At 45.3% G+C, this 24927-nt stretch overlaps 1 protein-coding gene across 7 annotated transcripts; it reads right to left on the reverse strand.

Moving 5' to 3' along the window:
- Positions 1-5938: 5938 nt before the first annotated feature.
- On the reverse strand, positions 5939-23595 carry PEX5 (peroxisomal biogenesis factor 5). 7 transcript variants are annotated; one of them, XM_037067868.1, is made up of 17 exons: positions 22734-22852; positions 21952-22114; positions 21328-21363; positions 20937-21069; positions 20602-20733; positions 14902-15007; positions 14349-14439; positions 13841-13951; positions 13487-13579; positions 13042-13161; positions 9443-9586; positions 9166-9236; positions 8543-8755; positions 8104-8269; positions 7611-7768; positions 7210-7430; positions 5939-6231 (listed from the first exon to the last, which is right to left on the reverse strand). In XM_037067868.1, the coding sequence occupies exons 2-16, from the start codon at positions 22096-22098 to the stop codon at positions 7229-7231; spliced, it is 1923 nt and encodes a 640-aa protein (XP_036923763.1). In that variant the 5' UTR covers positions 22099-22114; positions 22734-22852; the 3' UTR covers positions 5939-6231; positions 7210-7228. The 7 variants fall into 7 exon arrangements, with proteins under 7 accessions (XP_036923763.1, XP_036923762.1, XP_036923766.1 ...); XM_037067867.1 differs by lacking the exon at positions 22734-22852 and adding an exon at positions 23576-23595 and having other exon boundaries at positions 5939-7430; XM_037067871.1 differs by having other exon boundaries at positions 5939-7430; positions 13042-13131; positions 22734-22853.
- Between the last annotated feature and the right edge of the window lie 1332 nt (positions 23596-24927).

The following is a 24927-nucleotide window of genomic DNA, read 5'->3' on the forward strand; positions in this document are numbered from 1 at the left end:
AAATCAGAAGTATGGAAGAGGACCAAGAAACAGAGACTCCTAGGCATCCATCCAAGTTAAGGCTCTACGGAGGAAAAGGCAACCTTCTAGAAAAGTTAATCGTTGGTTTGCTCCATCCTCCGGAGCAAAGCTCATTCACAGATGCTCAAGATCAACTATAAGAAGTTTGGGTTCTTTTTGACAATGCTCCCATGGCTTTCCAAATGTTAGAAGGCATAACTGGTAAGGCTTTTTCACTTCAGCTTTTCCTCGACTGGTAACCTGTAACATAGTAACAAGAAACCAGTCTGGTCAAATAGAAAACAGCAAAGAATACCCCGCCAAGCCACCCAGACCGTTGGGAGAATGCTGCTGGAAGCCGAGACTGGGGGAGGGGAGTATCTGGAGATTTAGCACAAACCATTGTGATGCTAAAACTGACTTATCAGACAAAAGAAATCCCCCGGGCAAACAAAGGATCAAAGAAAAATACTGGAATTCAGAAGAGAATGGTTTCTAGAATCCAACTAGAAATTCAGAGCCATTCTTTATTTTAGGAATTCACCACAATGATTCCTGCAGGAATTTTCCCCGTAAGAGATAGTGGAGCAGGAAACCCAGGGTAATCCTCGCATCACACAAGTTTTAAAGAAAGTTCTATTTCTCCAGGAGCTTGTATTCCTTCTCTGAATCCTACAAAGCCAAGCTGAGTGCTCATAACCTTTTGCTTTTCTGAGGGCAGCGATAAATAAATGCCCAAGTTTATTGTTTCTCCCAGGCCTGCAGTGTTAGGCCAATGTTCTGCACCGATTTGAAAGCCACCTGCAAAGCCTCGGGTGCCAGCCACAAGGTGGGGAGATGTGGGTGAGGCATGCAGAGTGCTAGGGGTGCCAGCTGTGGGGATCTGCAGGTGAGGCATCACCTGCAGCTTGTGAGCCGGCTTTCTGCTGGAGCTTACAAGGCAGTTAGTCGAATTTGCGCCCCTACGAGGCCCTCTAAAGCACTACCTGTTGCTCTCCCCCAGGGGCTCCTCCATCCCCAGCTGGACAGCTCGAGACTCAGTTCTCTGGATGGCGTGAGAAAGAAGCGGGTCTCCTGGACCGTGACCCACACACCTGGGGAAGTTAGGGTCTCACCCTCAGCTCTCACCTGCCCCCACAGAATACATCGCAGACCAGGAAGGTCCTTCTTGACACTGAGCTGGGCTGCCTTGGAGGAGTGGTGACATGGGTAAAGTGAAACTGTCCCTCTTATTCTCTTCACTGCTTCTGATTTCAGATTTTTGGCTCCTGTGGTGTGCTGGATCTTCTCTGCTGGATTTCTGAACCTCCACAAAGGCCCTCTCCCCTGCGGATGAGTCTCTAAATTGGCGTTCTAAGGATGGAAGACAGTGAAAAACTCATCCCATCGTGATGATGCTATCACTCCCCAAAGTCATGGTTCCTTCTTCCTCACCCAGCAGTTTCTGGTAGGGAGACCCAAACCTTTATTTCTGAAGACCCTGAGTCCTGAGGGGTCTCGTCTTTATTGTGTCATTGTCGTCTTTTATTAACCTCTACAAAGAGGAAAACCAAGTTAAATAACTCATCCCAGGTCACTCAGCTAGCAAATGTGGTGCTGTGTAGCCAGCCCGCTGGTCTCATTCCCCAGTCTATGCTCTTCATAACCACTCCCGAACAACCTTGGGGAAATGCTGTGGAAAACAATGAGATGGCAGCAAACTGTTATAGTCATTAAGGTCCTTTGGCGCCATCTGCTGCTGAACAAGGGTTGGCAGTAACAAAGGGTTTGGATTTCCCAAATTTGTTTGGGCATGTAATGGTTTCTTCTTCTGCTGGGTCATTTATCAAAACAAAGATATCGAGATTAATTGGTTCTCACTTAAACTAAAAGAAACTGGTGCCTTGAACTGGTTAAACTGAGGAGTGAAAGGCAGAGGACGATGACTCCGGAGTTCACCTCTCTGAGTTTTGGAGCCTGACTCACTTGTGCTTGCTTTTAATACAACCTTGGCTTGGAGGATCATTAGAAAGTAAGACACCACCAAATACACAACAGTAGTAGTAGCAGTTTTTGCTTCAACAACACTCCAGACGTTGTTAGTGGAGTCAGCACATGAATTTTTTGAACTGATAAAACCTATGTAGTCAAACTTAAGAGGAAGAGTTGTTTAAGCTGTCCCCTTGGAATTTTTCAAAATTATTGTAAAGCCTTATTGAGTTAGATATTAACCCAACTTGAGTTTATTTTTCTGTGACATTTCAGACTAAGTCATTCAGCAGGGATCAGAGGATGAGTTCCCAGGTTGCTGGGAAACTTTGGAGTAGAACTTCGAGGAGAAAAGGGGTCGTGGCCCTCAGTGGCAGCCCTCCCTTGAACAAGACCCACTGCAATGTGCGGTTCGCTGGAAACCCCAGGGCAAGCTGTGTGAGTACTTCATCCTCGAAGTATGGGTGTTTTATCCTGAAATTACAGGTGGGTTCTCTTCTTTTTTCTTTCAAATACAAGGCCGCAACGTACATTTACACAATGGAATACTACACAGCAGAAAGAAAGGAGCTCCTACACTTCACAACAGCATGGATGGAACTGGAGAGCATTATGCTAAGTGAAATAAGTGTGGTGGTGAAAGACAAATACCATATGATCTCAGCTATAAGTGGAGCCTAATTAACAAAACAAATGAGCAAAACAGACCCAGAGACTTGGAAATAAAGAACAAACTGACAGTGACCAGAGGGCAGAGGGAGGGGATAATGGGGAAAACAGGGGAACAGTGGTCAAGGAACATGCATAAAAGACACATGGACAAAGCCAAAGGGGGTAAGATTGAGGGTGGGAGGTGGGGATGGGTGACGTAGGGGGGAAACGGAGACAACTGTACTTGAACAAGAGAAAATATAAACTTCAAAAACAAAATACAAGGCTGAAATGTAATGTCTAGGGTGACCAAACTTTAATAATTTTTACCTACTTTTTGAACAAGTAAGGATTTGTTTTCCTATATGAAAGCCTAAGAACATTGAAACGTGGTGAGCAGAGAACCCAAGATGATTTCAAGACCCCAAGGGAACGCCAACCTTTTGAATCAGAAGCAGTGTTTGCAGAGGCTGTATATTTCTGAAGAAACAGGTAGACCGAATAAAACCCAGGTTCCCAAAGGAAACTTTGATCTAGGTTAGTTTTTGTTATTGTTATTGTTTTAAGATTTTATTCATTTATCTTTAGAGGGGAAGGGAAGGAGAGAGGGAGAGAAATATCAATGTGTGGTTGCCTCTTGTGTGTCCCCCACTGGGAACTGGCCTGCAACCCAGGCATGTGCCCTGACTGGGAATAGAACTGTGATCCCTTAGCTCACAGGCCCGCGCTCAATCCACTGAGCTACACCAGCCAGGGCAAGATCTAGGTTAGTTTTGCCCATCTGTAGAATATTCTTCAATTGAAAGGCCAGAAAGTGTCTCAATTGTAATAGGTTCATATTTTAGTTGATGGAAGAAAAACGATTAATCATGTTACATAAATCCTGGAAGGAATCTAAAAGGGTTCTGGGGTAGATCACCTTAATTATGGTCATCAAATAAAGCATACTTCCTGTGTTCACATCTCTTTGTGGCGTATCTTCTATTCATACCGAGACATGAAGTCTGTTGCTTCACTCCTTTATTCTGTTGCACTTACAAGTTTGTAAAGTAAATAATCTGCCTTGACCAATAAAAGGTGGCAAAAGTGAGACTAGATGATTCCAGAGACTTGGTCCTATGAGGCCTTGTAATTTCTGCTGCTCTTTCCCTTTTGACACTGAGGCTGCCATGCTGGGAAGAAGCCCCGTCCAGTCTACCAAAGCCCAGGGACCATCTGAAGGAGAAATGAGGAGGCCTAGCCAATGGCCCGGCACGCTACTGAGACCATCTTGGGACACTGCAGCCCCACTGGGCCTGCGGGTGACTGTGGGCAGTCCTGAGTGACCCCAGGTGAGTACAGCAAAGGAGGCACTCAGCCCGCCAACCCACAGAATCAGGGCAAAATGATTAAGCATTGTTTTTTTAAGCCACTTAGCTCTGGGGTGGGGCTTTTTATGTTTTGTTTTGCTCTGTTTTGTTTTGTTTAGCAAGAGATAACTAATGCATCTCCCTGCCAAAAAAATTTAAATACCAAAACAAACTCTGAATTCTTTAAGTACACTAACTTTTAGAAAAACAATTCTTGTTGGGAAACAGAAGTACAATCTTCACTGTCACTATTCTAATTTGTACAAATATATTAAATATATTAATAGCCCCCATGAACTAATAACAACTCATAGGACTGAATCTTACAATAATGATTTTCTACTTGGAAAAGGATTACCCAAATGAAACATTGAATTCTTTTGAATTATAAATCTCTTGTTTAAAAGTAAATACTTCTTCATTGACAAGAATATTAAGTACATATGATAAAGTCTGTTTAAAATAATAAAAATTTAAAATTCTTACTTTCTGATAAAAAATAATTGAAGTTCTTGCCCTGGCAGGTATGGTCCAGTGGATTGAGCACTGGACTGTGAACCAAAGGATCACAGGTTCGATTCCCAGTCAGGGTACATGGGAACTTGTGGCCTGGCTTGTGGGCCAGGTCCCCAGTAAAGGGCATGCAAGAGACAACCACACATTGATTTTCTCCCTTTCTCCTTCCTTTTCCCCCAACTCTATAAAAATAAGTAAACAAAATATTTTTTAATAAGTTCTTTAAAAGGTTTTTTTTATTACTTTGATTTAGTGACCTGAGGGTCCCTGCCATGCTACCAGAAAAAGTTAAAAAAAAAAAACAATACAAGTGGACAAGCTGACGATTTGTAATTATGAAAAAACTGAACATAAAAATAAATACAAAGGATTCCAGGTCTAAATTTCTTTTGAATATATTGTTACAAATTCAAAGACATTTTAAAACATTTTTGTTCTAAGATCTTAAAACCAAAAAATAGAAGTTACGATGGTAAAAATAAAGGAGAATTAAATTTTAATCCAACTTCACTTGGATCAAAGTAAATTGATATGTGAAGTCAATACATACAAGATTTCTACAGCCCTGGCTGGTGTGGCTCAGTGGATTGAGTGCCAGTCTGTGAACCAAAGGGTCATTGGTTTGGTTCCCAGTCAGGCCACAAGCCTCAGCTGCAGGCCAGGTCCCAGTTGGAGGCCTGTGAGAGGCAACCATACACCAATGTTTCTCTCCCTATCTCCCTCCTTCTCTATAAATAAATACAATCTTTTTTAAAAAATTCAAATGTGGCCATGAACATTTTTCTCAAGATATATGTTTATATTTTTTAAATTTTCCCCAGGGTAGTGACCCATGTTGGTATGGTTCTTGATATAGTCTTGAGAAAACCACAAATGAAAACCTTTAAAAGCTTTAAGCATGGAAAAGCTACAAAAATTCTCTGATGTAATTCACAGTAAAATACCACACAATGACATCGCACCCTTGTACTTTTATAGACACACAAGTGTAAAAAATGCATATGATTGTTAAACACCTGTCTCCCGCTGAACCAGGGCATCCAACCTTCTGGTGTCTGTGAACCATACTGGAAGAAGCTGTCCCGGGCCACACGTTAAATACACTGCAGCATGTAATCACCAAAAAATTTCAACAGGTTTTAAGTAAATTTACGATTTTTGGTTGGCCCACATTCGAAGCCATCCTGGGCTGCACGTGACCCACAGGCCGCAGGTTGGACACCTGCCAGCTAAACCACAGGCTCCGTGAACTCAGAGAACCTGCCCGCTGTATTCATAGGAACTAGCATGTGTCAGGTGCTGAACAGTCACTGGGCAGATGTACGATCAATGTACCAGTGAGAACTTGAAAGACAAAGGGGACAGAGGAAACTGTTGAATGCCATCCTCCAAAGCACCCACCTCCCACCAACACCAACTTCATGCCCGGCCACAGAATTCAGAACCACGTCAGCTCCATTTATTCTTTATACAAATATCTTACAGTTTTATTTTAAAATCATTTACACATATTCATACAAAGAAAAATAAATTTCAGGATGGAACCTTGGGACCATGGTAGTTTTAAAAAAAAAACCTCTGATCATTAGCCACTGAAGACACAGCGAGACGCTCAGCAGTCATTTCTGGGGGTTGGTGTGGCACCCCACACAGGACACAGGTGCGAGGAATCCAAGCTCCGCATCCCCCGGGGAACAATGGCCAAGCCGCTCCCACATCTTCCCTCAATCTTCACCTTGCGGAGGTACTATAGGGGAAGGGAATTTTTTGACACTCTCCTCTAGAAACACTTCAAGAAGTACAGCAAAGACCTAAGATAACACAGAAGCCCCTCTGCTAGAAATCTGGCAAGATGGCAATTTCTGAACCAACTTTCCAGAAGAGCTACTAGCTCAACCCCCACTCACCAACCCAAGAGGAGAGACTGCTGCACTCACCACACCCCTCATCCCACTGCTCAGTCCTCCCACCCAAGGACCCAGAACAGAACCCTTGATCTGATTCCATCTGGACCGTTGTAGGCTAATTCCACAAATGAGTCTTCCTCCCAGCCAACGCCCAAATGCTCTGTGTAGCAACTGACCCCGCAGCTCATGAGGACCCCTAGGTAACCATGCCAGTGTTACTGCATGCAGCATCATACCCAGGGAATCCAGAGCGACAGCCGAGACGGGCCCAACAATGACAGAGCTATGAGCACCCCTACCAAGACTCAGATCTGCTGAGACAAATCAACCTTTAAATCACACAGGCGAACTTTTGACACCCCATCCTCCAAATGATGACACAGTCATCACAGCGGTGCACGGCAGAGGGTCCTCCTACACACAACTGCTCAAGGAAGCTGTACTATTATCACTTCCCAGTTACACTGGGGGAAAGAACAGACATTAAAATGTGGCAGACCCTACGAGAAATGGCAGCTGATGAGAACAGTTACCCAACATCTCTGGGTCCTACCCAAAAAGCAGCACCAAGAAAGGGCATGATGAGCAGCAAGAGCTGTAGCTGGACGTGTGGCCCCTGAATCACCAAGGGCCTCAGAGATAACACAGCTCATTCCCCTACATTTACGTAGGAACTAGAGCAAAGACTACCCACCCCTACAGTGAGGCCACTCCTGAGAGGCCAGACCGCTTATGATCCTCAGCCCACCCCCCTGGTAGGCCCATTTGGGGAGAGGGAGTCACGTCCAGAGCAGGGACCCCTCCAGGCAGACACTCACAGGGCAGCCCATCCCACTGTCACTGGGACAGGCCAAACATAGTTAAGAGGGTGGACAGGTCCCGGGCATCGGCCGCCCTGTAAGCATCGCTCTGGCCTAACATAGACAACGCCAAACGCAGGGTGCTCCAGATGTTCTCTGACATGGCGCCCCCTTCGCCCCGAGGGCCCCGGCTTTTCCTCTGCATGTTCAAGGCCTCCAGAAAGTGTTCCACAGCCTCCCTGTAGGAATAGGAAAGACAGCGGGTGAGCAGAACGCCAAAGAACGACGTCAGTCAGCAGATAGGGGGAGAAAGAAAGCTGGAGCAGTTAGTCTAATAACAGAAGCAGAGAATGAGCAGCGAGGGCCGAAGGCAGAGAGGAAGTTCATTCACTCATTCATCCCTCAGGAGACCCTCTCACCGGTGAGCCCCAAGGTTGATGCAGCTGATGCCCAGGTTATAGCGGGACCGGATATAGCCAGGCTGTAGCTCAAGGGCCCGACGGTATGCAGCTACTGCTTCTTCACTCTGGTTTCCATTGGCCAGGGTGGCCCCTAATTTATTCCACAGCAAATAGTCCTGAGATAGGGATGGAAAAGGGTTAGGCACAGGAATCAGACTCAGATCACATTCTGCCCATTCCCCTCTGGCTCCCGAGCCTGTCCAGCTAATACGTGTTACAATCCCAGGCCTTTCTCAACAGTTCACTGTGTGGTTCAATGCAACCTCTCTCACTGTAGGGACCCCTTAGGTTCAGGGGATCCTACCTCCCCCACCTCTTCACCCAGTTCTCCCACAGTAATCAGGACATGGAACACTGGAATGAAATGTCCCCTGACGCCAAAGGCCCCAACAAATGACTCTTCCGTAGGGTACAGAGTGATCTCCTCGTTTCATTCCTCCCCGAGGCTCACATTGGGACGAACGCTGAGGGCAGCTGTGAAACAGTCCACCGCCTTGTCATACTCCCCACTCAGGTTGAAAAGGACCCCCAACCCACACTGCACGTCAGGGTCAATGGATGTAGGGTCCAGGCGCACGGCTGTCAGGAAGAGCTCTTTCACTTCCAGAAACAGGGAGCTGGAAAAGGAAGGGGGAAAAAAAAGTAGGTGGATGGATATGTCTATATTCCTACCCCTCCAAAATAACCTTAATTAGGGGCTCATATCCCAGGGATTCCTCAATCTATCAGCCATGCTTCCTATTCTACTCCCAAATTCTAATTTAGAAACCTGTTTTTCTGTCTCTTCCCAACAGACCTTCAAGCAGACTCTGGGTCGCCCATCCTACTCTTAGATCCAAGGTTCTCCTCCTTACCGTGTTACCATCCTCATCCCAGACCCCTTCACTCACTCAGACAACAGAGATCCCAGGACGCGCTTGCTGGGGCCCAGCCCTGCGCCACTGGCCCCTTCTTCCCCGGGCACCACCAGGTGGGCGTAGGCTGGTGTGTAGCGCAGCCAGTCTCGCAGGGTTTCACAGGCCTGTAGCTGCAGGGACTCATTGGTGAAGCTGACAGCCAGTGCCATCAGCGCTGTCCGATTATCTGGCTTCAGCTCCAGACACCTGCTCGCACAGAGATGGGAGAGCTGACACCGCAGTGACACTGCCACCCAGCAGCACCCTGGCTGCCAGGCAAGCTTCGTGACGGAGTGACAATGGCCTCACCCGTCAACTCCCTCAGACTGGGATGAAGAGGAATCTTCTACATCTAAGTTATTAGCAAAGCTACAGATCTGAGAAAGGGAACATCTCAGCAGCCAAAGAACCAGGTCCGGGGCCACAAATAAAACCAAAGGCTGTCAAAGGAATGGAACCAGTTGTCTCCACTGCACTCGAAACCTCAGGGCTTCGGTCACGAGCAACACTGTTGTTGGTGACCAGAACGAAGACCAGGACCTGGATCTGGGCTCCTATCACCGGGAAGGCCACCTGGGGCCCTGGAGCCACCTCACCCCTCGCTTCAGTGCACTCACTTCCGCAGCGCGCTGATGGCTAACAGTTCTTGCTCATTCTCTGCTTGGGTGGTACCCAGATACTGCCAAGCCTAGAGAGAAGGTGAGAGATTCCATCACCCCTGTACTCACCTTTCCACCCTCCCTTCCCCTGGCTCCCCCGTCCACTCACCACCTCACTCTCACCCCCCACCCCAGGCCACCACCCAGGCCCAAATTCATCTGTACTGCGCTTTGGCCTCTCTCAAAACTGGAGGAAGCAGCCTCCAACTCGAAGCCAGAAGAAGGAGCCACTCACTTCCATGTGCTTAGGATCCTGCTGCACAGTGGCCTCAAAGAGCAGCACAGCGTTGGGCAGGTCTCCCTCCTGAAGCCGCCGCAACCCTTCCTCGAAAGGCTGGGGGTGGTCACGCAGCGGGTTCTCCTCCTCAAACTGGTACCCCTACAAGGAAGAAAAGCCAAGTAAGAACCCATTTCAGGAGCCACCACAAAGTAGCAGGAATAGGAGATGACAACCAGGACAGAGGTGGAGAAGAAGGTGAAGACTTCCAAAGAGATACCTGAATAAATGCAGGCGAAGTTTCCACATTGATAAGGAGATCATCTACAACTACAGTAAATCATTCATTTTTGTGCTCACACTGCTGTCCCTGTTCACAGTAACTGCAAAGCTAGGCTAGTCCACAAACTCTGGCCCATGCTGGGAACAACCTTGTTCTAGGAATGCATTTAAAGGGAAGGCAATTTGGAGCCAGAGACCCTGCCATTCAAATACAGCTCTGACCCAGCTCCTAGCCATGGTGGGCAATAATGGAATAGCATGTGTTGAAGCACTTTGAAAATTGTAATTTATCCCCCTAAAAGTTCATTCCTAAAAGTTATCAGTAATAATCTGTATCTGAATAGTAAATGAAAGCTAGACCCCAAAATCCTGAGAGCAGAAAATGCTTCAGAAAGACACTGTTCCCTTCTAGCTGAAGGGGTCTCACCTGAGGGAAGAGCTATAATCTCAGTGTGAAGTTCTGTGCACTGGTCTTTCACGTTAGGTAGAGATCGTAGTCACTAATAAACCATATGACTTGGGACAAGCAAATTAAATGTTCCTTTTTAGAAAGTAAATGGTTACCATCACAAAACAATATACCAGATGGCAACAAGATGTAAAATACCAAGTAGGGCCTCTCTAAATGTAGTCGAGGACAAGTTAGAATGAACTGTACATAATAAACACTATTATTGTGAAACTGCTGAAGAACCAGAAACATTTAAATCTTAGTAGAAAGTTTTAAACCGTTAGAAGTCATCAGATGCAAATTATTTGTGACAAATAAAAATTAAATGATTACAATGGAGGTTTAGGAAACAAGACATATTCAAGAGGGATCTGGGGTAAATGTATAAAAAGTATATTCATGTCGAAAATAGGTAACGCTCCTGGGACATCTCTGAGCAATACAAAAACTCAGACGGTAGAAAATGGCCCGACGCCAGGCATCAGCAAGCCTCTTCTGTACAGGGCCAAGTAATGTTCTGTCACAGCTACCCAACTCCACCACTGTAGTGAGAAAGCAGCCAGCTATCATTTCAATACTTAAGCATGGCTTACGTGATTTTCATGTTGCAAAATATTACTTTTCTTTTTTTTCAACCATTAAACATTTAACATTAAAAATATTAAAACCATTCTCAGCTCACAGGCCATACAAAACAGGCAGCAGGCCAGATTTACCCACAGGCCAGAGTGTGCTGGCGCGCACCTTAGAATATAAAAATTCAACAAAATAAACCCGTATTCATCCTCAACTACTGTCCATCATCAGTCTATGCATCAAGCCACCCTGAAGGAAGTGACCACTGTCATCTACCACACGATTTCCTAATAAAGGTTATTCCTGCCTCTCAGAGCTACTGAAAGCATCAAATGAGCATATTCCCCAAAGCCTTACCAAAAAGCTTAACACACTATTCGTGAATAGGTATCATCCTCAGCAGACAGTGCAAGAAGCAACGCCATCAGTCACGTTGCACCACAGGTTCTCTTGTTCATGCTCTCTATCCTATTAGAGATTTTATCAAATGCTAACCACACAGAAATTTTTCAAAATTAGAGCGTTTGAATAAATTTTAAAAAAGAGTATTCTGGAGGTATGTATCTTCAACACCATCACATTCTAAAGAGTCTAATCCGAGTCAATCATTAGGTCTGATCACTGTGTGGTCTATCAAAAAATCTCATGGGCTCACACTGCAAAAACAGGACGACGACCAAGAGTGTATCCCATCACAGAAACCTCTCCTTTCTGCTAACAGTATACAATGTCTGCATGAGCTTGAGCTACTGGTGTTGAGTTGCCTTGAAAAATTAAAGAACCATTAATTTAAAAAAACAGTACATTCAGAGAGCCATGAATTTATCTGATAATCAGAATCAGATCCACATTTGGAAAAAAGAATTACTAGCACAAAGCCTGATAAAACATGAATTGTTCATTGTTAGTGAGTAATAAAGTAAGGCATATTTGTGTGGGACATTAATGCAAATATTTCTAATCCTAATGTTGCAATATTCCAAGGTACCAATTGATACTAAATGGGGTTCAAGAATCTAAAAACATAATTATGTTTTGAAGTTTTAAATTTAAAAATTTCTTTGGCCCAGGGTATCATTAATATGTGAGTAAAAAATGCTAACAGAAAATGCTGCTCATCTGAAATTAGTGCTATCTCTATATTTATCAAATGCATGGAAATTTTTATCTAAAATTTTATAACTTCCCATTTGTAAGTCAACAGGGCCTATGCAACTTATCAAATTGTTAATACAAATTACTAAGAGTAGTATCTCCAGGTATTTCCTAAAGCTCTTCCTCATCAGAAGGCTACAGAAGAAACTCTTATTGTGGTTAAAACACAGGGCAGGGTCCCAAAGAGTCACCTCTCTTTTCCATTACATTACTGGAGAGCTCAGAGGAAATCAGACTGGGATAACAAACAAAACCATATTTCTTTTAGTATTAAGTTCTTTCTTGCCTTTTTAAAGTTATCCTGAACTTGGTCTCTATCTCTGTAGAGCTCCTCTATGTCAAGACCTACCTCCAGCATCCTGCCTCACGTCACAATCCCTGGTTCTGGCTCCGGGATCCCTTTCCTAACAAACCTGAACTGACAAAAGACATCACTACTCACCTCCCAACTTCCTGTTCTGCCTTTTACAAAACCAACCAATTCTCACTCTTCCGAATCACTCAGCAGCTCAATTATGAACCACAGTCCCAAATGCCCTACAACCAGCCAGAAGTATTTTTTCACAGTGATACCCCCTGAAATAACATACACATATAAGTCAAGAGTATACGCTATATGCAAAATTCAGTCATCTTCCTCCACCACACTGAGTGCTGGGAAATTTTCCTAACATTTATTTAATATAATTCTTTGAAAACACCCTAAATTGGGACATATGGTTCTAATCTCAAGAAAAAAGGTTAATATTTAAAATAAACTTGTGAACTAAAAAAGCACATAAATATTAAGGTGTGGGAGGTACAGCGAAAGCCTACCAACTACCTCTCCGGATCAAAGGAGTTATCAATCTTCTCAAAATGTTCTCATCCTCCAAAGCAGAGCTCCCTAGTTTGGGCTCTCACGGCAATGTGCACACCTCTATCACAGATATCATGTCTTTGTATCACTGTTATTCAACAACAGCGGCCCACTGTTATTAACCTTCACACCCTAACTAACCTTCACACCCTAACAGTGAACATTCCCAGCAGGGGCAAGGGAATGTTTCGGCTTCTTTTCGTGGAAAGGGACTTCAGAGAAGACTTACTTAGAAGTGAGTACCCCAATCCGGGACTAAAAGGACACCCTGCCGTCTGAAGAACAGCTTCTTACTTTATCGTAGGAAGCAGTCGTGAGGTCGTCATAGTCAGAAAGCCAGGGGCGAGCCTCAGCATCCCGCTTCGCCATCTCCTCCAACTCTGCCTGCAACTTGTCCCAGAAATCGACATCAGACTGTAAGGAAGGGAAGGCAGATAGACAAAGGGGACACATCATGACCACCCCACCCCACCGTCAGCTTCACTGGCGTGATTCCCTACAGCAGCGGTTCTTAAATTTCAATGTATTTAAGTGCATCTAGAGAGCTTTTGTAAAATGCAGATTCCTAGGTCCAACCCCCAGGTGGGCACTTTTGAGGCACCTGCCCCACCCCAAGAAGTCAGCACACAAGCGACCCAGGGACACTATGTTTGTTCATCATCTTTGATGCCGACACACCCACTGTCTCCAATGGAGTTTTTTCTCCTGGGGTGTCAGCTTCTGCACTACCTGCTCTCACCTCTACAGCTGACTTGGCTCGTTCAAACTCCATATCGAGGGCAGATGTGTTTCCTGGTCTTGTGAACTGGTCCACCCAGGCATCCGACGTACCCTGTGACAAAGAAGGATGGTCACCCCACCACCACCAACTTTCTACCGGCTAACCACCAACTACATACCCAGTGAACACCACCAACCTGGACACTTCTAAGAAAAATATTCTCACAATCTCTTTCCCACCCACTCCGACCTGGATGCTACGAAGACAAGCTGGCAATAAAACCCCTTCCCCATCTGGGACTGCTGAATACTGAACGTAAGGCCAGGGCACCAGCTGGCTCTGAAGTGGGACTGGGAGGTGACAATGTCCTACCTGCTGCTGTATAAACTCTGCTGCCCACTGTTCTGCCTGAGCTCGGCCCGACCCCGCACCGGACTCCAAGGACACCTGCCCCTCGCCAATCTGCCGCACGAATTTCAGGAACTGGGGCACAGAGACACACATAGGCCACTTGGGAAAGAACTTCCTGGTGTGCACTCTCAACCATGCCCAAGAGAAGCCTGCACTTACCCCTCCCCCCACCCTTCTGGCTGCAGACAGGATATGCTATAGACCCTAAAAAACGTAGAGACCAAAAATGAAAAGGATTTCTGGCTCTAACAATTTGACATGGCACAGAACAGAAAAAGGGTTAATAGGCAAGGAAGTGAAAAAGAATGTTGGAAGGAAAAGGCAGGATCCAAAGTCTCCATTCTCCAGACTAGAAGGAATGGACCTAGCATCTCAACTCGTCTTCAGACTGCGCTGGGGTAAGAGAAGCAAGACCCTTGATTTCCAAGGTGAGTTCTGCCAGGCAAAGCAGCAGAGAGGTATGGCTCACCTCAGAGTTAGCCAGTTTGGGGTCATCCACTTTGGCCACAAAGTCACTGGCAGTGTGTTGGAGATCCTCTTCTGGATGATAATCATCATACCTGGAACAGGTAAGGGCGAACTAACTTTACACATTAGTTAGCGATTACCTTCCTCATGCTATCCCCACCATCAGCACATGGCAATCACAGGTCCTATGGGAGGAAAGAGGGTGAAAGTACTCCACTCTCTAGTTGAGGACTACCGATTCCAGATCCTCCTTAAAGATGGACGGGGGGCAGGAGGGCACTAGCTACACCCCTCTACCTTTCCCTTTCCCAGACACATCTTCGCAGAGAGAAGGAACAGGCAGACTCCAAATTAAAAAGGCAACAGGGTGCACAAGGTAAAGGTGCAAACATTTGGTTAGGATTCTTAGGGATGCAAGTGGAAACCTTAGGGTACAAAATGAAGGGGCTGCAAGTCGGTCTGGGAATATGGATGGAGGAACCTGGAGGAGGCTGGGAAAACTGTCCGACCCTCCTTCCACAGGGATTCACCCAGAAAGAAGGAGCTGTGCTCACCAGCGATCAGCAGCGGTTGTTCCCTCCTGCTCTCCCAGCCACAGCTTCTCCTCCGACTGCTCCAGGTATTCCTTGGCCCAGCGGGCAGGGGACACAGACAAAGGGTCTGCAAGAAGCAGAGTTAGGGAAATCACACAGGATTCAGTGAGTCGGCAGGGGAAAAGAGTACTAATTTGACCAAGCCAAATCAGACAAAGACCTATTTAATTCCTCAGAGATCCCTGGTCAAAAGAAAATATTACTACATTTTCAATATCCAAACCATTCCCCCAAGGGGCCTGGAATGGCAATTTACTGAGTCCGTAACAGGCGACCAAATAAAAAGGCTCAGGAAAGGAGTACGGACCAAACCCTTGTGCTTGAAGTGCCAGAAACCTCATACATAAAGAGCAGACATGGGGCCTCCCCCTTCCTGGAAGGCACTCCTGGGAAGCAGCAGGGTCCAGGGGCGAATGGAAGAGCTCTGCTCCTCAGCCAAGTCTCTGGTCCGTTCTTCACCTGCAGAAGTCACACCCCTCAACAAAAGGTGCCTCATATTTCATCTTACTACACCTCCCAAGAGAATCTGAGAGGCAGAACGCTGAGCTAGAATTAGAGATACATGGCCACTCTTCCCATGGACGTTGGGGGTGGGGGTTGTTTTTTTGTTCGTTCATTTTCTTAACTGAGATGTAAAATACAAACACTGAAGGACACGCAGTGTACCACACTTAAGAAGACTGCTTCCTTAATTGCTCCACATGAATACACTCAAGTCGCCACCACCCAGATCAAGATACAGGGTATTCACAGTACCTCCCAAGGTTCCCTCGTGCTCCCACCCCCCAGGGATAAACACTACTCTGACTTCAGGCACTTTGGATAAATTTTGAGGGCTATCTTTTTAAGTCCAATTCTAGAAACTGTCTTAGCTCCAGTGACAAAGGGCACGGCTGCAATATCTGAATAAACATACAAGTCAACAGACCAAATGAGGGCACCGAACTTTGTTTCTCAATCTCCAGGACTTTGCCCGGGGGGAAAAAGGCAAAGGAAAATTATTCCAAGGGGCCCTAAAGAATGAGTAAACACGGAGAAAATGTGAGCCTGCGGTGTTCACTCCCTCTGCTCCGCATCCACATCTTCACAAACCAGACACTAAGACAGACAGCCCGCCTTCGTCCGCAGTTTGAAGGTCTGTCATTGCTTTTAATTCCGAGAAGGAGATGGAGCCCCTTAGTAGTAATGTTTAGCAGAATTTTATATTCCACTAAACTGTGACTTTACCTGAATCATTTTAACAAAGTAATCTGAATACCTGAGAATGAAATGTCAAAATCTAAAAAAAAAAAAAAGGATAAAGACTCTCAGACTATACCTAATCATAAATAAGTAATATGTTACTAATATAATCAAAGATACAGTTGGCAATTTTTGTGATCATGGACTCTGTCTCTTAATTTCACAGGCTCTCAACATTTATATCCTGACTTCCCTCACTAGCTCTTACAGGCAACATTTATTTTTCCTTGGCCCCAGTTAGACTGTGGGCTCAAGAGCAGAGACCTAATAAGGAGATGCTGAAAGACTCAGACTCTATAATACCTCCCAGCTTCCCATTCGGCTGAAAAATAGCCAGTCTCTCCTCCTTTTTCTCCAGCCACAGCCTTCTGCAAAAGCATACTCCGGCCACAAGTGCCCCTCTCAAAGACAAGAAGAAACAGAAAAAAATACAAAGCACCGGGACTCTAAAACAGACATGAGACTGATTAAAAGAAAATCCACGAGGTAAGAAAAGCCATCCTCAAATATCTGTAATTTAATATTTGGCCATATTAGCCACAAGACTAGAATTTTCTGGCACTGGAAACAAAGGAGTCAAAATAAAATTACCAAAAGAATACCACTTGGCCATTAGAATATTTTTTGAGAAACTCTTACAGAAAATCAGATCCATCTGGATACCTCTGAGACCCAAGCAACTATGGCCTAACAGAGGTGAAGGGACCACCCTGAGTCACACAGGTTAGTAGAGTAAAAACCAACAACCTACATACCAAATACCCATTCAGAATGTTCACCTCATAGAGTTCCACATGGTGTGTTCATTCCATCTAGGTACATCTACCCCAAGGCAAAAACTCAGAACTTCCTAAACCTTATCCATCAAAGTTTCCATGGGTGCTAAATAGCCCAGTGGAAAAGAATGCAGGTTTCCACAGTCTGCCTACCTTGCACTCAAATCCCAATTTCACAATTTATTCGCCATGCACCTTCAGACAAATTATTTAACCCTCCAAGTTTGCATTTCCTTATCTATGAAACAGATATTAACAGCTGCCTCAGAAATTGTCATGAAGACCAAATGAGATGATGCACATGTAAAACACAAAGTAACAAAGATCAGCTACTGCCATCGCAGCTGTCCGCTCGTGGCAAAACCCACACCAAAAGCAGAAAACATCCCAATGAAATTGTTACTACTTTTACTCTGTCGCCTGTTCCTCTGCCATCCAGGGTGACCTGCAGCAATCACCTTCTGACACTGCTGCCCACTGCTCGTCCTGTGACGGTGCAGGTTTGTAGCTGTGGCTGTCTAAATTCAAAAGTCCCTCAAGATGTGTTTCGTTCGTAGAGCTGAGCAATGAGACAGAGAGTTATTTGGCCCAGATAATTAGAGGTGAGGAGTGGCAGATTCCATCAAGAAATATGGCAGACTAAAAAATAAGCTCCATACAGTGATAAGATAATTCTCTATCTTGATTGTGGTGGTGGTTATAGAAACCTACACATGATAAAACTGTGCAAAACTATAAACACACAAATAAGGGCATATAAAACCAATCAAATCTAATCAGATTTATGGATTGCACCAAAAGCAATTTCCTGCTTTTGATACTGTGTAGAACCAACAGGCAAATGCTCTTTCCCTTTCACTAGGGAAAACAGTGAAAGATACACAGAAACTTTCTGCACATATTTTTTACAACTTCCAGTAAAACTATAATTACTTCCAGATAAAACATTAAGACAAAAAAAACTGACCTTCATGATTCCTTTTAAAGCTTCATTCTAAAATTATGATTTTTAAATTTTCTAATTTTCATAATAATGAAAATTTTGATTATTATTAAAATCATAATAATGAAAATTATGATTTTAAAATTTTCTAATTTTCATAATAATGAAAATTAGAAAATAAGGATTTAAAGAATATATCCTTCTCTCATCTCTACTTATCCATAAAGTAAGAGGTAATCCATATCATAAATATAAACATATCACCTACAAATGCTACAAGAAAAGTACAATTTAATTCCTAGAAAATTAATTTCCCTTAGCTCTTTCTCCCAGATCTCACTTCATTCACTCCCTGAATACCGAAGATCCTCCAGGCACAAAGCAATCACCACTGCAACAGGACAATTCCATGACGGCAAACTCCAATAGCTCAACTTCTCTCTTCGGCTTCCCATGTCCCTGCCTCTGCGAAGCAGGCACAGTTACAAAAGAACATATGAAAAAGAAGAGAGATACCTCCCAAAGAGAACTGAACAGGTAAAGCAGGTCCAACACGTTTTTCTAAAGTTGTTTTTCATTTACAGGTTAAGGATGATTTCAATGGCTGCAAACTATCCAGGTAATTTTAACAAAAATCTCATCAGTCTCAATCCTTATAAGTAGCAATGATTTTTGTCTGTTTGTTTGAGGTAAGAAAAATGACTAATGCTTGCACATTACAACAGAAGTCTCTCTGCAATAACAGATAGCACTGGAGTCTAAGGTTTGTGTTAAACACTGAGTTTCAGTCTGGGGGAGGGTCTCCGTCACAGCTCGGACTCCTCATGGATGGTGCGATGGCTCTGCATGGATTCCTATGGTAGAGCCTAGAGTCAAACAGACATGAGTTCGGATACCGTCTCTGTTGCTGAGTGATTCCGGACAAAGTGTTTAACATTTTGGAAACTGAGATCCAAAGATGTGGAAACTGAGATCCACATCTCAGTTTCCTTATCCATAAAAGGGGGAAGGAATATCTACCTTGTAACTTACCATAAAGATCAAATTGGCTTAACAATATAGCACGATTGGCACTATTAATGAAACCAAGGAGCACCTTTAACTTAAAAGGTGCTCTTTACCTTTAACTTAAGGGTGGAAAAGGGAGTCATTACTAAAGAAACCTTCATTAAAAGTCAGTGTTAGCTGTTAAGATTTGGGGGGTTTTCTCTTGTGTGTGGAGGCAGCACTATCTTTACGAGAATAAAATTGATGGATGGGTGGAAAAACCAGTTAGGTTTCAAAAATCATTTCAGGAAAATTCAGTAACTATGATGATGAGAGCACCCTGAGAGTCTGGAATCTACAACTTTCTCCATTCCAATCTCTTGTTATTCTTGACTTCTTAAATTAGAGAAAAGCTAACGAAGCTACTCTCTGAGAACAACAGGAAGAGAAAAGTTGAAGAGAATGCCCTTCTTCCCGCCCCTCATCAATCTCAGGTTAAGATGGGGAAATCGACCTCAAAGGATGCAGCGAACATGGATACTCTCAAAGAAGGCGGATTTGTCTGAGACCCTGAAGAGCTGAAGCTGCATGCCAGGCAGCACCACATAACGGTTACACCAGAGTCGGGAACCCTTCACACCCAGAGTAAAATCCCAACCCACCATTCTCAAAGCTGTGTCACCTTGGGCAAAGACTTCTTATCTATAAACCAGGAATAGAAACAGTAACTATCTCAAGGATTCTCATGGGAATTAAATAGATAATGCATTTAAAGTACTTAACATAAAGCCTTAAACAAGGTAAAGATTAGCTATTATTATTAATTTTTATTATCATCATCAGGGTGTGTCTTTGCCCTCCAAGATCTTATACTTTAGGGCTTTGAACTTCAGGGCCTTGAGCAACCCCACTCTCCAAGGCCCAATCCTGTTCAAGATGACTTAATGCCAGAATCCCGCAGTCTGTGTTAAATATCTTCCTGGGCCAACAGCAATCCATCCAATCCTTCCACAAAACTACAGTACTAAAGTTCCAAGTAACAGAGAAGTAAACGTAACTCATGTTTTCTTTTTCTTTCTGTGTCTGTCTGTCTCTCCGTCTCCCGCTAATCTCTTATCCAGTTCAAAGCCAGTCCTCTGTTTAATGTAAGTTTCAATTAAGGGAAATCAGGTTCAGTGCCCCATAGACATGAGCCAAGAATCCAGAAAAGTCATGAGCAGCTAATATCACTCTACATCCTAGGATGAATCAGAGCACAGGTGGCAAACACAAGGCCCTCGGGCTGAATCGAGGGCCTTGTTTTATTTGGCCTGGCACCTTACTTCTACCCAGTGGCAGCACCGAGCTCTCACTAAACAGTTAAGGAGTAGTTACATTTATACAGTCCAAAAATTACATTCAGCCCTTTGAAGGCAACAGAGAGGCGGATGTGCCCCCCCCCCGCCCCCGTGAAAATGAGTTTGACACCCCGGCTTAGAGTAACAGTGGGAGGGGTGTCCAACCTGCAGCGCATGGGCTGCAATCAGCTCAGGGTGGCTGTGAATGCGGCCCAACAGAAAATCACAAATTTACTTAAAACGTTATGAGATTTTTTTTGTGATTACCTGTTGCAATGTATTTAATGGGTGGCCCGAGACACCAGAAGGCTGGACACTCCAGGAATATTGATTGTCCCATAGGAACCATTTTAGATTTTCCCATGATGAGCCTCACCTGTAACTTCAGAGATGAATTCCTGGGACCAGTCAGTCTCATTATAATCTTGAGTTACATCCACAGCATCTCCAGCTGCAAGAAACTCTTGGGCCCAGTTCTCAGACAAGGCCAAGTCTGCCACACCAGGGGCTTAACGGAGAGAAAGAGAGAACTAAGAAACAAAAGAAATACACATCATTCTATCGTGCCCAAAGAACATGAAAACACTCTGCTCTTTTTGCCTCCTTCAGCATCTCAGTTTCTCAGTCCTGGCAGCATCCAAATGGGGAACCTGCTCAGCTCTCTCTGCACAGCACATGGTGATCTCCCCTGCCACCAGACTCTGGACCCACCTCTCTGGGGTGCCTGGCGGAAGCTTGACTGTTCGATCTCCTGCATCTCCGCCAGGAGGTCATCCATCTTGAAGGTCTGAGGGGCACGGGATACAAGTGGTGCATTCTGGTCCTGGAGGAATTCAGCCACCAACTGCCAGAAGAGAAATGGCGAGATGAACCCAGCAAGAGACAGGCCCAATGGATAGGGACTACTAATGTCAAATACAAAAAAAGGGAAGCACAGAAACTTACAGACTTGGAAATACTCAAACAAAACATATTTTAGAAGCAAGCAGACAAATTTCATTTGGTTGGGAAAATCCAAAGACTGAACTATGGATAAGCCAAATTTAAAGTAAAAACACAATAGGCAAAAAAAAATGCAATAAAGGAGACTGGTAATATTTACCTCATCATCAGAGGCTACCCCCAAAGGCTTCGAGACCTAAGACAGAAGGAAAACAACAGGATACCGTGGTGAAGACCAGACAACTAACTTAAACACAGGTGAAAATTCCAGCCCTGCCATTTATGTGACCCTCCAGCAAATCACAAAACCTCTGTAAGCTACCATTTCTTCATCTGTGAAATGGCTGCCTTCATCAATGTAAAGATGTCCAAGTGCTTAGTACATTATTTAGCAAACACTTGTGAAGTGGTAACTATTATTTGCAACACAATAGAGCAGTGATTTTCAACCTTTTTCATCTCATGGCGCACATTAATTACTAAAATTCTGCAGCACACCAAAAATACATATTTTTGCTGATCTGACAAAGAAATAGGTATAATTTTGATTAATTCACACCCAATGGCTATTGTCGTGCTGGCTGTTATCATTTTTTTATTTGACAGTCAAAGGGAAAAGAGGTCAGTAACCTTGACTAAATAGTCAGGTACTGCAAGTTTTAAAAATTCTTGCAGCACACAGGTTGAAAATCGCTGCAACAGAGAAAGCAGTTAAGTGTACATACGGACCCTCCATCCATATGGAAGGTCCACCACTTGGGCTTTCCACCTCAAGAATACTCACCACCTCCGAGGGTGGGGCTCCTGGTGGCCAGGGACCAGGCCTTAACCCCTCCTGCCGAAGGGCTTTGTCCTGGGTGAAGTGACCCGCCAGCTTCATCAGCGGGTTGGCACCCCCGCATTCGGCCTCCACCAGTTCCCGCATTGCCATGGTGACCGCCAGCTCTCTGATGGGCAGAGGTTAGGAACTGAGGTCCCATAGTCGAACCCGACACACAACCAAGCCATCCCGTATCTTGGGGGGCAAACAGACGTCTATCCCAGATTAGCCACTGGCCACTCCCACCCCTCTGCCATCTGCTGCGGCCCCCCACCTCTGCCAAGAGTCCGAGAGGGAACGGCTGCCCTCCTGCCGTCCCGCCTAAAAAGGCCATGGCTTTCAGCGTGGGCCTTGCCGGCCTCCACGACACGCCGCAGGATTGGCAGTCAGCCGTCCCCGCAGAGGGGCCTGGACCCCGGAAACTACGGGGGAACAATTCCGCAACCAGGGTGTATCGGGGCATCGGCAGGGTAGGGCAGAGTGGGAACGCCGCCAGAACATAGGGCCAGACCCCCACACTCCCCGTTGTGCAGTAGGCAGCGTAGGGTGACCATCCCCTCCCCTAAGTCACCTGAGCCTCCCCCTCAGCTCCGCCAGGCCAGGCCCACACCTCCGGAGCTCCAGACCACCCCATCTCCCCAGCCCCAGGTGCAGCTCCAGCCCCACCCCCGGGACCCGCGAGAACAAGGCTGCGACAAAGAAAGCTCGGGAAAGCGTCCTCCGACCCCCCTCGGCCCTCCGCTCACCGTCGCGCGCCGCGCCGCAGGACCCGCCGGGGCACCTGGTGCGGGCTGGAGTGGGAGAGGAGATAGGGCGGGGAATCAGGGGCGGGCCTCACGCTTAAAGGGGCCGTGACTGCATCGTTGCCGTCGCTGCCTTGCAGTTGTTTTTAATGGGCGGGGCCTTAAGAGGACGCCGCAGCGTGACGGGAGGAGCCGTGAGTCTTAAAGGGGAAGAGTCTTTAAATGGGAAGTCTTGGACTGCTCTGGGAGGCCTTACAAGGATCACGGACTCCAGGACTTGTTTGAAGGGAAGCTCAAGGAAGAATGGAGCTAGGAAGGGCTTCCTGAGTTTTGGTGAAAGCCGAGGGCGCGAGATACTGGGCTCAGTTCATTCTGGCTCTCCTCTGAAGTCACATTTTGTAACGCTGGAGTTGCGAGGGTCCAATCTGGGGCCTTCCTCAGCCTTCTAGGCCTGCCCCCTTGCAAGTTGCCCCTAGCGGAACACGTCACAATCTCCATGGAGACAGAGGCCCGCCCCCAATCCATCTGCAGTCTTTGCGTAGAGGGAAAAATAGCACTGGATGATGACAAACTCCGGAAACTAAAATAGGGTCCAACGCATCCTGAGATCTCAAGCTGGTAACCTACAGGAAAGGTGCAATGAGTCACTCCTCTCGCTCCTTCCTCCCTCACCACTGGTCAAGGTCACCATGGTGGCCTTATTCCCACTGCTCCAAAATGGGAAAGCACAGACATGATGCAAGAAATGATTTTTAATCATGGATTAAGCCTCAGGCCCCACCATCTGCCACAGGATTGGCTCTGGTGTCAAACTTCAAGGTCACTGGGAAACCCTGAAATCTCACCTGACTCCAAGACCAGCGAAGTCCTGATGTCTTGAAGAAGAGCAGGTGCTCAGGGCTGCTGGTAGATGAGCAGGAGTGGTTAGTGCCAAAAGGACAAAAGTCCCAGTCCAGCCCAGGGTGCAGGAGAGGAGACAGATAGACAGCAGGTGGCGCTCTGGGCCAAGCTTGTTATCAGGCTGTCCTGCAGATTTCGACGGTGGAGGCGGGAGGAGACCTGAGGGGCAAAGCTCTGTAAACCTACTTCTGGAAAGGTGGAGAAACTGCACTGATACATTGAGGGGACAGGATTACAGGACAGACCTGAAGACTGCAAATTTTCTCCTTTTTCTTACCTTTTTACCTTCTTTCAGAGGTCCTAACTCAATACCCTTTTTCTCCTGGTACAAAAAAATCCTTGCATGTCCTGAAGTACCATTGTGAAGCAAATGCCTAGTACCTAGCAACCCAAACCATGCCAGGGAAGAAGGGATGCCCTCTGGGAAGTGCATGCTTTTAAAAAGAGGATTCCTGGGGCAAGCAATGTTTAACTGAAAGCATGTGATATGGTAGAATTTCAAAATCAAGTCAACTAGAGAGGACTTTCCGGTACCACTCAAACGACCTTCTGCTCAGCTAGGAGATTAGTAACTGATTAGCAAAAGCTCACTATGTGCCACCTCTTTGGGAGGATGATAATAACTGGTGTTCACTGAGTACTTACTAAAATTCAGGCATTGCAATGAACAATTCGTTTGCATTAGTGCTTGTAACCTTCCTACTACCCCCATGAAACTGGTATTACTAACCCTACTTTACAGACAAGACATCCAAAAATCACACAGCTAGGAAGTCAAAATTTAATTCAGACATAACTCCAAATACCTATCAATTATACACGACAGCCTTCCGGTCTTAGAGAAGCCTTGCTCATAAACCGTGAAGAACTTTAGTCTCTTAACCATAGAATCCTTCGCATGAACCTGGCCCACAAGTCGAAGATGGACTCTGGTACTAAGAAAAAAATTGAGTCACTGGAGTATTTACTATTTAGTTTATTGAAGTTCTATATTTAAAATCCTAGGTTTTGTTAATCAAGTTCAACTTTAAATTCTGTTCATAAAAGTAATAAATTTTTATAAAAATGAAAACAATCATTTTTTCTTACTCTTCCTGGATTTCAGACCTGAAGGTAAGAGTTGTGTAACTGTGCAGCCAAAGCCCATGGTGGAGACTTAGAAGTAACTAAAGAAAAAAGAATAATAGAGGACACATCGCTTTCAGTGTCTGGCAATGCCCATGACTATGATATGAAACACCTTTGAGAGAATGGATTCTCCAATCAAGATGTTCAATGTGGTGTAACCTTCATGTTT

This window comes from Sturnira hondurensis, unplaced genomic scaffold (genome assembly GCF_014824575.4).
Source record: "Sturnira hondurensis isolate 20B ecotype Veracruz unplaced genomic scaffold, ASM1482457v3 Scaffold0017436, whole genome shotgun sequence".
Taxonomy (NCBI): domain Eukaryota; kingdom Metazoa; phylum Chordata; class Mammalia; order Chiroptera; family Phyllostomidae; genus Sturnira; species Sturnira hondurensis.

What these genes read in the sequence shown, in the direction of transcription:
- PEX5 (XM_037067867.1), bottom strand. Translation starts at nt 22,098, where the DNA reads ATGGCAATGCGGGAACTGGTGGAGGCCGAATGCGGGGGTGCCAACCCG. An exon ending in CCAAACTGGCTAACTCTGAG is followed by an intron (nt 13,952 to 14,348) that starts GTGAGCCATACC and finishes TCTGTGCCCCAG; the next exon opens with TTCCTGAAATTCGTGCGGCA. An exon ending in GCCATCAGCGCGCTGCGGAA is followed by an intron (nt 8,756 to 9,165) that starts GTGAGTGCACTG and finishes CTGTGCGAGCAG; the next exon opens with GTGTCTGGAGCTGAAGCCAG.